Source organism: Platichthys flesus, chromosome 14 (assembly GCF_949316205.1).
Source record: "Platichthys flesus chromosome 14, fPlaFle2.1, whole genome shotgun sequence".
Taxonomy (NCBI): domain Eukaryota; kingdom Metazoa; phylum Chordata; class Actinopteri; order Pleuronectiformes; family Pleuronectidae; genus Platichthys; species Platichthys flesus.
Window position 1 is genome coordinate 3,543,135 of NC_084958.1, and position 12,607 is coordinate 3,555,741.

Sequence of the window (12,607 nt, forward strand, 5' to 3'; positions counted from 1 at the left end):
GTGCAGAGGCAAGGAGAAGAGAAGAACCAACTGCACTCCCCTTGGTAATGTGTAGAGAATTTCTTGTCACTGCAGAAGCACTGAACAATGATTAAAGAAAAGCTACAGAGGGCCTGGAAACTGAGGCTAATTTGCTCCTTTATGGTTACAACTATCATACCCACTCTCAGTGTATTGGGGCAGAATGCATGCAAGTTGGAAAAGGTCATTTCTATGCAAACTGTAAACCAAAAATAAAAGAACCTGAAACAGAAGTGGATTTCCTACAAGGTTTTGGTACAGTGCAAGTGTTTGTCTCTGTGTGTGTGTGTGTGTGTGTGTATAGATAAATGACGAAAGAAAAATACCATAAATCATACTATTATTAATAACTGAGTCTTTTGTTTTACTATAGTTTACTATATATCAGATTATAACATTTATATAGGTAGATAGATTGTTACATAGAAGTGAAATTAACTTGTTTCAACAGAGAAGCGGTGACTGTACATCTACAAGCAGTATTTGTCACTATACCTACAGAGGGAACTGTTATTACTATCATTCAGCAAAAACACTCAGCAAACACTTGTTCAGAACAAATTCACTTTATTTTTGGTATATGTTTATACATTTCAAACATCATTGAGATAAAGCATTGAGGCAGCAGCGGCAAGTACGGCGGCAGCAGCAGCTATGGCAACACCTGGACAACACAGAAGAGAAGTATCAAGACAGTGAGTGTACAAACTCTGATCTCTTTCTCACATGGCTTGTGAAAATCTATCAAATGGCTAACAGAGAAATAAAAGAACTGTGAAAAGGTGTAAAACAACTACACATAGATGTGAAAAAACTACAGATGCAGTGGCTGCCGATGTTTGGATAAATAAAGGGAGGACGGAAGGTCTTGGGCGTCCGGTCTGTGGGCATCTCGAAGAGCTCAAACTATTTTGGTTTCTGTATGTGCAGCCACACGAAGTGCACAACAGCTGGATGAAGAAGAGAGGGAGTGGTGTCTAGTAAAATACACTCTCAGCCTATCATATCACTAGATTACTCCCTCCAAAACAACTGTGACCATCAAACTGATCCATGATGAACACAGCTTGACATGCGAGTGTATAGAAAATTCCACTGATCAATGTCTTACTACTGTTCTGTCCTGTAGCTGTGCAACTGGGTGCTGGGGTTGATTCCTCTTTCTGTAGCAGTAATGCCAGACTGCGGGTGCTTCCTGTCTGATTTCTGTTTTCTTTCCGGTGTTTCACATTGTATAAAACTTTCCTTTTTAACTACTCATGGTTACACTCTGAGCGATGTTGCTGCATGTAACCCTCTGCAGAGCTTATAATTAAAACTCAAAGACAACTCTGATCTGAGAAACTCTTCATTTCCCATCTCGAGATAAATTTCCACCACATGAGAAATCCACCAGAGGAAGATTTTATGTTTAAGCTGGTAACTTCCTATCTACACATGTGATAAACAACCACCTGCTACTGTTTCATTTAATTTGTAAGGAGACAGTGATGCAAAGATTTAAAGGGCCCCAGTAATGCCATGTCTCCCACATAAATAGTTAGAATAACAGCTGGAACACATCAGTCTGATGATGCTCTGCTCAGCTAATTTATGCTGATGACAATCCACTATAATTTTAACATTCAATATGGTTTTTCCATTCTTATAGCCTGAACCATTTTTGTCCACACTTGATTTCCCAGTTACAGTGACAACAAATAGCATCTCTTTGAACTAAAATAGACGACCAGTATTTGAAGGTGGCAGACGTTTGTTTTTCTTTGCTGTTAATGTGATGTCATGAGACTTTTCTTTTAATACTAGTCTGGGTGGTGAAGACAGATGCAGCAGGAAACAGGTGAAGCTCTTTCCTCAGTACAAAGTGTTTTACCTGTGAAGTTGTTTCTCTTGGGCTCCAGCACTTCAGCATTTTCCACCTTGGCCTCTGGAAGAACATTAAGCACAATAAATCCATATGAAAAAACTGATTTAAATAACCCATTTAACAAAACTTGAAATTTATGTTGTAAGGACAACAAGTCTGTTCTGAGAATCAGGACCCCTCTGTCCGGCTGTAGATCACATCTACTTTGTTACTTTTACTGTTACTAACAGTGCTGTGCATGGTTCTGAAACAACAGCTAAACAATATTCATGTGTATCTCAGCCAAAAGTTTTGTTAATTTTCCATTTTTCGATAGATACATACAAGCTAAACAGAGGGGCGATAAAGGAGGTGCCAAATAGGTGCTGGCTGATTCCAATTTGATCCTGCTCTAGCAAAATCCAACACAATTTAGCCCAGAAGTTATCGGAAAAAAACCTCCATAGACCAAATAATGAATTCATCATCTCAACTTAATCATCTTGATTTTTACAATTCATAGAGAGTGCATTCAGCAGTTTCATCATAAAGTTCGTCTCCATTCCCCTTTAAAAGAGATACTTGACTACTATGACCTTAATACAGTATAGTGCCAACATGTTGTTGATGCAAGTATATACTGTGTATGATTTATAACCAACATTGTGGTAATATTTAATACCAAAACCCTTCTCAATCCATTCAATAAGCAATAAACAACTCAGTGATGAGAGGAAAGATGATTCAAAATGGTACTTTAATTTCAATCTGCTCTTACTATAAAATATATTTTGTTGTGACAATACCACGTTACAGATTTAAAGCACATGATGCACACGATAAACAACTTTCCTGACCTGCTTTAATATTGCTCTCTCTGAGTTCAGCAGTCATCTCCTGCCTGGTGTCTAAGTCTTCCTCAACTGCATCAATGTCCAGCATCTCCTTCAGCCGGTCAGTCATCTCACACAGGCCCTCGTCACTGAACTGGTAGTCACAAACACATACCAGCCCAGTCGCTTTTACAGGACAGAAGATACGCCGAGGGAAGCAGAATTGCTCTGAAAGAGAGACACAAGGAGCCGAGGTTAAACATTTAGTAGATATTTAGGAAAATTATGAGATGGAGCTTCCACATTTGTTGCCTAAGTTTTTATGGTTATCAATAAAAAAGATGGCACAAGTGGCAATTAAAGAAAAATAGTTAATTAAGTTTCCATTTGTTTCCAACAGGTCCAAGGTGCCCTAAGCAACAGTGAGGGTTGGTTGATAGGTAACTTGAATTAAGTTGCGGTCAGCAAAAACCTGTTCAGATGTGGAAATGAGCACAAATATGTTTGCTTCTGTCAGTTTATTGCGTTGTGCTGCCCTGTTCACTTTTCTCAGAGCTCAGTTTAGTTGAACTTTGACCTGTGAAGTTGCTAATCATAAGCTGTTCATTTGTTGAGGTAATCTGTAGAAATTTCACCCGACGCTTCCTGAAGCACCTCCCACAAGTGTGATTGGCTTGGTGGGCACTTCTTGCGTACCATACGGTCAAGCTGCTCCCACAACAGCTCAATGTGGTTGAAATCTGGTGACTGCGTTGGCCACTCCATTACAGACAGCATACCAGCTGCCTGCTTCTTCCCTAAATAGTTCTTGTATAATTTGGAGGTGTGCTTTGGGTCATTGTCCTGTTGTAGGAGGAAATTGGCTCCAATCAAGCGCTGTCCAAAGGGTATGGCATGGCGTTGCAAAATGAGTGATAGCCTTCCTTATTTAAAATCACTTTAACCTTGTACAAATCTCCCACTTTACCAGCACCAAAGCAGCCCCAAACCATCACATGACCTCCACCATGCTTGACAGATGGCGTCAGGCACTCTTCCAGCATCTTTTCACCTGTTCTGTGTCTCACAAATGTTCTTCTGTTTGATCCAAACACCTCAAACTTTGATTCGTCTGTCCATAACACTTTTTTTCCAATATTCCTCTGTCGAATGTCTGTGTTCTTTTGCCCATATCAATCTTTTCTTTTTATTGGCCAGTCTCAGATATGGCTTTTTCTTTCCACTCTGCCTAGAAGGCCAGCCTCCCGGAGTTGCCTCTTTACTGTAGACGTTGACACTGGCATTTTGCGGGTACCATTTAAAGAAGCTGCCAGTTGAGGACCTGTGAGGCATCTATTTCTCAAACTAGAGACTCTGATATACTTCTTCTTGCTGAGTTGTGCACCGGGGCCTCCCACTTCTCTTTCTTATCTGGTTAGAGCCCGTTTGTGCTGTTCTCTGAAGGGAGTAGTACACACCGTTGTAGGAAATTTTCAGTTTCTTCGCAATTTCTCGAATGGAATAGCCTTAATTTCTAAGAACAAGAAAAAGACTAGCGAGTTTCACATGAAAGTTCTCTTTTTCTGGCCATTTTGAGAGTATAATCGATCCCAAAAATGTGATGCTCCAGATACTCAACTAGCTCAAAGGAAGGCCATTTTTATAGCTTGTCTCACCAGCTAAACAGTTTTAAGCTGTGCTAACATAATTGCACAAAGGTTTTCATGGGTTTTCTAATCATCCATTAGTCTTGTAAGGCGATTAGCAAACACCATGTACCATTAGAACACTAGAATGATAGTTGCTGGAAATGGGCCTCTATACAACTATGTAGTAATTTTTTTAAAAACCAGACGTTTCCACCTAGAATAGTCATATACCGCATTAACAATGTATAGAGTTTATTTCTGATTAATTTAATGTTATCTTCATTGAAAAAAACAGTGCTTTTCTTTGAAAAGTAAGGACATTTCTAAGTGACCCCAAACTTTTTAATGGTAGTGTACATAGAGAAACTTTTGTAACAGGGGTGCTGTTTGGCTTTTGTTTTTTTATTAAAATAGTAGGTTATATTTTCTCAATTAGAGATATTATTTGAAATAATTAACTCTGGTTTTCTAGAGTCTGATTTGGGTTATATTTGTCTCATTGAATTTAATAACCTCCTCTTTTCAGTTTACCTAATTTGTTTGTATACACCAATGAATGTGATCTCCTTAACTTTTATAGTAAATATAATGATAAATCTAATAAAGTAACTTTCTTTTTCCAAAACCTCTTCATGTTGCTTCTCCTTCTCCTTACGTGTTGTGTCATAGGAAACGTTTGTACTTTATCTCTCTGATTGGTGTGTATGTGTGTCAGTGTGTGTGTTCATGTGTACCAATCTGTTGTGAGTCTCTGTGGCTCTTGCTTTCCTCCTCTGATGTCAGCAGCTCCTCCAGGAGCATTTGAACCCTTGTGCTCACCGTAGAAATCACATCTCTCTTCAGCAGCTGTGCACAAAGAAATATTTCATGATGTTGAGGAGGAATGTTAGAATATAATCCACATTTGACATTATCTGATGTACTAACACTTTACCTTTTCAGCCAGCTTGGCCTTTGGCTTGTTGCTGTGTACATACGCTCTGCTGTGGATGGTTCCTCTGACCGACAAGCTGCCTCCACACTGTTGGATCACATCTGTTTGCCTCCGTTCACCCTAAGACACAAAGGAAGTCATAATCTTCCACTATGAACATCATGCACAATGGTGTGATGACCAACAAAAACTTTGTGTGGGGCTGATTAGGGCCTGCGACAGTATAGGCTGTGTAGTATGAATGCAGCATTTTGTGTAGTCTTACCGGTTTGATGAGCAGCTGAGCTGAGCACTTCTGTCTCACGTTCCTCTTCTGCAGCGAAATGTCAGACACAGTAGTTATAGAATTTTCTTATATCTCACAATGAAGAACATTTGTGAAATTCACTATTGTATTTGCATGTAGCTCTTCTAGTTTGTTGTAGTTCAGGTGACTAGACTCTTCTTGAGGGGAGGGAAGTCCTGTTTTACAACACTTACAATTTCCACAATGAAATGATGATAATGTGTTGTAGTTTTCTGTTGCAGTTTGAAATAATAAAAGAGTGGTAAAATTCTAACAGTGGAAAATAGCACCAGTTGTATATTGTGTATAGAAACTTTACTTAGAGGCCCTGCTCTTATTATTACTATCCTTTTTATCTATCCAAATGTGACAGTTGAAAAGCTTGGCTGGACCCACTACTGTCTAAGTGCCTTGCTCAAGGGCATATAACAATGTTTTTTGAGGGGGAAATTGTGTCACTGATGTGTTTTCCTAAAATAATTTCTCAAACCATTTGTGAGATCAAGTTTAGGACGTAATTCTGTTTAGGACGTAATTCTGCATTTATAAACGTAATTCTGCATTTATAAATTGGGTCTGAATTGCTTATTTCTGCATAAGCAATTCAAAGAATAATACAAATAATAATAATGATAGAGATGATTCTGCTGATCTGATGTTGAGGGAGAATTTGTTCCACAGTGTAGAAGCTAAAACCATAAAAGAACGATCGCTCTTTGTTTAAGCCTGGATCGTGGGACTTTTAACAGTGTTTGATGCTCTGATCTCAGGTGTCTGGGAGCAGAGTGAGGGGTCAAAAGTTCTGAAGCATAAAGTGGAGCTAGACCATGTAGTGATTACACAGTGATCAGTAGAATCTTAAACTAAATTCTGAAGTGGATGTGGAGCCAGTGCAGTTCCGCTAGGACTGGAGTGATGTGTTCTCTACATCAAAGGTTTTTAATTAGTCTTGCAGCTGCATATGGACCGACTTTAAAAGGGCAACTGCAGCTTCATTTAGATAAGTGAGTAATGTATAAGGACCATGTTAAAACTAACAAAAGGTTGTAAGTTAGATCCACACTAGATATCGAACCATAGTATCCAGTATACATTCCAGAAAGGATGAAATCAAGGGAAATATAGGGAAGAAATCAAACAAAGCAAAAAATTTAGATTAAAAAGATTATAATGAGAAGTACAGAAACCAAGAGGAATGGAAAACATGTTGATGCATGTAAGAAGAGAATAAGACTACAGCGATGTAGTGGACGGATGGACAGTAGGGGAGAGTGGAGTTGTATTTTTTTTATTCCAGTTCGATTATTTAGAGTAGAGGTGGGGTAGGACAAGACAAGCATGTTCCTCAGACAATTAAATCTTAATCTATGTTAATTTATATTCCTGAATTTTCAAATTCATATTATTAAAGTAAACTTAAGGTTAAATGCGTGAGTTTTGAGGATACATAAGTTATTCTTTCTCAATGATCACATTATGAACAGTACAAGTACTGCATTTGTGTGACAAAGTAACAGGAATGTACATTCCATACATCCACTTTTCAACTCTTTAATGAAAGTTTGCTTGGCCCCTGCTGTACTGTCTTTGATTGTTGCAGCTCTATAATCAGTCCAGATATAAAAAAAGACATAAATTATGTTTTTGAATCCAACTACTGCTGCCAATGTCCCCTTGAGCAAGACTCTAATTTGTTTTTGTTTGGAGCCTTCCTAGAATAAATACGCTCAATGTATTACTTAATGCAGTTTTATAAGTGTTTTTTTTTTTTTAAATGATACAACCTGTCCTGCTGTAAACTCTGTATCCTCAGGTAGCTTTTTTCCATCAAACAGACAGAATCCATTCTTAATCTGGTCCGCCCACGCCTTCAGGCCTTCCTGCAACAAATACAGACCTGAGAAAAGATCCCCTGAAAATCCTAAAAAAGGCTTATTATTCATGTGATTGTGCATGTATGTTTGTGCGTGTGTGTGTGTGTGTGTGCATGTGCTTTAGCTTAACACATACATCCATGTTTTCTTTGCTAGTTCTGTTGTTTGGCAGAGGTACCAACATGTCCACATTTAGACAACATGACACCATGGACCAGGAGGAACATACACCTGACTGGTACTTCCAGTCGGCAGGCTTGGCCATGCTCTGGAACAGAGAATGATATTTATATAACTGACAACACAACACTGGGATCATCATGACTAAATCTGATTGTAAGGTCTAAATTGTGACCTGGGTAAGTAAAAACGACTAAAATTTGAGTACGAAGTTTGAATCTTTATTCCGAGTCAATTGATTTGTCCTCAGCTGAACTCAAACCAAAGAGAGGGGAAATCTTGAGGCCATTCAAGATAATCAGGAAGGATCTTTGGAGTGTTTCTGTAAAAGGGCTGATTATTCATTACCTAAACATTTCAACATTCCTTTTTGCTGTGGGTAGATCAGTGACGTTTGCTGCCTAGACATTACCCATTTAAAGTACTACTTTGGGGTAATATGTCATATGCTGTTTGTGAAAAATTAAAGATAAATTCTGACCTTGGGATCTTTGACATCAAAGGTTCTGCAGATGGTCCTGACATGTGGGGTTAAGAATATCTGCACACAGTCTCTGGTGGCTACATGATCCAGTGAGAACACTGTGCTAAAGGATACTTTCTAGTTTTGGAGTTGACGTGAAGTGTGACACATTCTGTGACATCATCAGCTTCAGGGGTCCACAGATGCTCTGAGGAGATCATGTTCTCAACAGCAAAAACCAGCTGCAAACACACAATACACAAACACACACATACACACAGATATGTACACAGGGATCAGATAGATAAAGAGTCAGAGCAAATTGGTGAGCAAGGGATAAGGGACAGCTTTGTGTCTGTCAGCTGATTTTGCGGTTTCCCTGCCCCTTATTGGCCAAAAACTGGTAATGCAGCATAAAAGCACCATACCAGGGGTTTTTTTTATTTACAAAACTTACACCCATTTAGCAAATATATATTCTACATAAAAAAACAATATTTCTAGGGGCCCAATCGTTTGAGCTCACTTTAGTAAGCTATCAAAATGGAGACTTGAAACCTACTCAGCCTAAATGCAAATATTATGATAAATAGAGGCTATATAATAATAAACACTTCACCGCTGGATTCTGTTCTGGTTAATTGATTTTAGAATTTTAATAAAAACAATTTAATAAAAAAATATTAGAATTGTTTGATGAATCTTTGAATCCTTCCTGGTCGTCGACCATTCACATAATGAAATCAAAGGTTTGCATCGAAGTTTCACCATTCAAATAAAAATAGGCTAATTATCAGTCATAAATATGGCAGTAAGTCGTACTGGATGACTAACAATAAACTTTTTTACTGACTTTAAAGCGGAAAAGATGAAGGTTTTATGTGCAACAACGCAACATGCTTATTGTTATCATTCTCAATCAGATATATGCTGTGGACAAGTAAGCAAAATGACTTTTACTAGGTAAATGTTCACTTATGAAATAAGAATTAACGAGAATCTTAGAATGAATGAATATTAACATGGTGTTTATCATGGAGCAGTGTCTATCCATTCTGAACCATGTGTAGGCAGAACATCAGAGAACTTAAATTTCCCCGTGGAAAGTATACAGAGAACAAAAGACTGTTTTAATAGCTGAATCAGAACTAACCTTGGGTTACAAATGTGGATATCTGTTTTGACAGGTGAATCGATGCATTTTGAAGATAATTGGCAGGTATTAGAAAACTAAAATATAGCTGAATGCATTGGCAAAAAACTGTGGTTACAAACACGCAAAACCACAGTGGTAGTGTTTGAGTGGAACTCACCTGTCGGAGTGTGGTTAGTGTGTCCTTGTTATCAATCTCAGTGATAATGAAGACCCCCAAGACAGACAGGCCTCCAGGCAGCATCCTGGACACCTTAAAAGATCAAACCAGTAGCAAATGCATACTACATTAAGATTAAGAATAAGATCCATTTATTCATCCCAAACACATGCACAGACATGCAAAGGAACACTCATGCAGGTAGGGAAATTTAATCTCTGCTTTTTACCCATCTGGTGCAGGACACACAGAGCAGTGAGCGACCATGTACGGCGCTTGGGGGGGCAGATGTTGGGGGAGTAAGGTGCCTTGCTCAGGGGCACTAGACAGGGTAGGGAGACTCTTGGATTTTTGGACAGATCAATCCAGGTTCATCTTTTGTTGTCTCTCCGTGGAGTCGAACCAGAGACGAACCAGAGACCTTCTCTGCCCATAGTCCAAGTTTCTGCCACTAGACCAGCGCCTCTCATGTGACATACATGTGGTTTACAGACACTGGCAACAGCACCTTAACTGTTTTGGCAACCATATTTATCATCTCATGGAAAATAGTTCCATATATTTAATTCTACAATAAAGTTATTGGACAGTTATGTGTATTTTACAACTACTCATGCATTGACTGTTTCAGCTAACTGTATCAACAATACAAACAAAGTATGCTCTAAAATAAAAACCATTCTGGATACACACTTAATAAAAAAACACTCACGTACTCAAGACCACATGCATGTGTGTACGGTTAGAAGTCCCCTTAACCCACCTGTCGGGCGTGCTCAGTTACCCACTCCTTAACCAGGAAGTCTCCAGACGCTACAGCAGACTCCTGCTTATAGGGTGTGCGAGTCGCCATGACGACAAAATCCCTTTGGGCTGAGCTCTGAAATGTTAGGTAATTTTCATCAGTTACTGTCTCTTCACTGCACATGCACCTCATGTCATGTCATGATATGAGATAGAATACTACAAAACATCCAACATATGTTTTGTGCATCTCCATAAATTAGACCATAGTGAAAATGTTAATTTTTTTGGTCAATTATGTGAGAAACGGAACATTTTAATATTAACTACACTTGTTACACATTAACTAAAAGCATTCATATAATTTTGATGCCTACAGCTAAAACAAAAAGGAACTCAAAACATTAGAATATTTAACGCTGAGTTTGATAAAATGACTATTCATTCAGTATAAATACCATGTATTGAAGCATTTTCATATTTTCTTATGAAAATGCTTCATGAGGAGGAGACTAAGGCTGGAGTCAGTGCATCAAGCGCCACAACGCTCAGGCGTCTTCCGGAAATGGGCCAAAACCAACCCTAAATCATAGTTGTCAGAAACATCTAACTTGGGCTGAGAAGATAAAGAACTGGAATGTCGCTCGTTGGGCCAACGATGAAAGCTAATTTTATAATTTATATGGAAATCAGGATCCCACAGTCTTAAAGGGAAAGTGCAGAGGCATAGAATCCAACTTGCTTGAAGTTCTGTCTGCTGACAAGCTGCATGGAATTGAAAATACTAGGGCTTAATATTTTCACGAGATGTAAACCGTAACCGTTGAAACTAAAACAAAATTACTAAATAAATATAATAATGTTTTACTTTACTTGTAACCAATCTAGAAGATATGAAAGTTTCACTTTATGAAAAAAAACTTTAACATTATAATTTTGCCTGTATATGATATAAGCCAGTAAATCTACACTCTGAACAGACATAGTACAGACTGCTTGTGTTGTGCTGAGCTTTATCTTAGCAGATCCAGGATCACGGTCACATTTGGATCGTGATCATTGGATCATGGTGGCATCTGAATGTAGATTAGGATTACCACTAGATTTCCTAGATATATAATATGCCTACTCATGTATACTACCATTTTTGGCAATACCATGATCATAACAATTGTCGCTGATGCTCCCTTTATCTCTGTCAGACTTTTACTTTTGTATAAATACTTTAAACATTGATACACCACTAATACAGCAATGTCGTTAAGCCCTATAAGGAACATTTTAATTTGTGAATGTGGGATATACTGTAAAAATACTTCCCAGTTACATTTTGACCAAAATGTGTTACTAATGACAGACACATGTATATTTTAATGTTGCACAGTTGTACACGTACCTGTCCAATCAGCAGCCCTGTGAGTGGACCAGCTTGCTGTCCACACAGGTCAGACAGATATCTCTCCACAGCATCTTCTACTAGATAACCACGACCCATTCTGTCTGAGAGGGTGAAGAAAGAAGTCACTTTGTTTGTCCATCACGGAGTCGCACAACTACAACAACAGCAGCCAGCTAAATGATGGTTTAATGAGAGTTTACAAGTTTACTTCATAGTCACTGTTATCTACAATTACACTGTTTCTGACTGATGAAAAGCCACAAGCAGTTAAACCTTTGGTTTCTGTACAAGCAGTCTGCTCCTGCAGCTAGATAACATCACTAATAAACATACACTAGAAGAGCTGTAACTCTTCTAGTGTATGTTGAGAGCTTGAAGAACGTGTCCGTGTAGAGCGAGTAAATACCTACAAGAAGTCAGTGGATTTAATGAGAGGCTGAGACAACTTTGACAGCGGTGGTTCGTCAGCAGAGCAGGCAAAACACAATGTACCAAGATGCTTTGCGCTGTGACGTGTTTCCGTCGCACGTCTCTGTCGTAGTCATAGGGGTCATAGGAGATGATTGAAGGAAAACTAGTCAAGTTAGACAAGAAACTAACGGAGCAGTGTTCATTTAATATCAAGATAAAACTTCTGATGGAAAACATTAAAACTACGTATTAATTCCAGACACCTGTATTGCACTTTAGCTAAAGCATGCTAACTTTTGATACCAACTAAAGGAAGGTGCTGAAAAAACAAACATTAGCATTCCCATAACGTGTAGCTTGTAAGAAACTTACAAGCTTCGCACTTCTGTCTGTGGTGAAACTTCCTGTTATTCAAACTTAGGATATAATGCATATTTATATACAGTACACAATGAATAGAAGAACACCGACGTCTCATAATAAGGAAACGTGACGTTGATATTTTGTAATTATAACATAATCAGACACATCAAGCAAGACAATAAAAGAAAACGAGATATGCATGCAGACAAAAAGAAAAGATAAAATAGTGTATGAAGATGTCTACATCAATACAAGGTGTAATTTTTATTAGGTTATTACAGAGTATTAACCCCACAACTTTGAGAGGTTATA

General features: G+C 38.3%; 1 protein-coding gene across 2 annotated transcripts; it reads right to left on the reverse strand.

Annotated features, from left to right (window-relative positions):
- Positions 1–568: 568 nt before the first annotated feature.
- Positions 569–12,050, reverse strand: odr4 (odr-4 GPCR localization factor homolog). 2 transcript variants are annotated; one of them, XM_062404758.1, is made up of 14 exons: positions 11,932–12,050; positions 11,519–11,622; positions 10,142–10,258; positions 9,379–9,471; positions 8,201–8,307; positions 8,084–8,120; positions 7,559–7,690; positions 7,333–7,428; positions 5,528–5,575; positions 5,263–5,382; positions 5,063–5,174; positions 2,725–2,928; positions 1,895–1,948; positions 569–685 (listed from the first exon to the last, which is right to left on the reverse strand). In XM_062404758.1, exons 2-14 carry the CDS (start codon positions 11,615–11,617, stop codon positions 615–617), a joined length of 1,290 nt encoding a protein of 429 aa, XP_062260742.1. In that variant the 5' UTR covers positions 11,618–11,622; positions 11,932–12,050; the 3' UTR covers positions 569–614. The 2 variants fall into 2 exon arrangements, with proteins under 2 accessions (XP_062260742.1, XP_062260743.1); XM_062404759.1 differs by having other exon boundaries at positions 11,928–12,031.
- Positions 12,051–12,607: the final 557 nt, after the last annotated feature.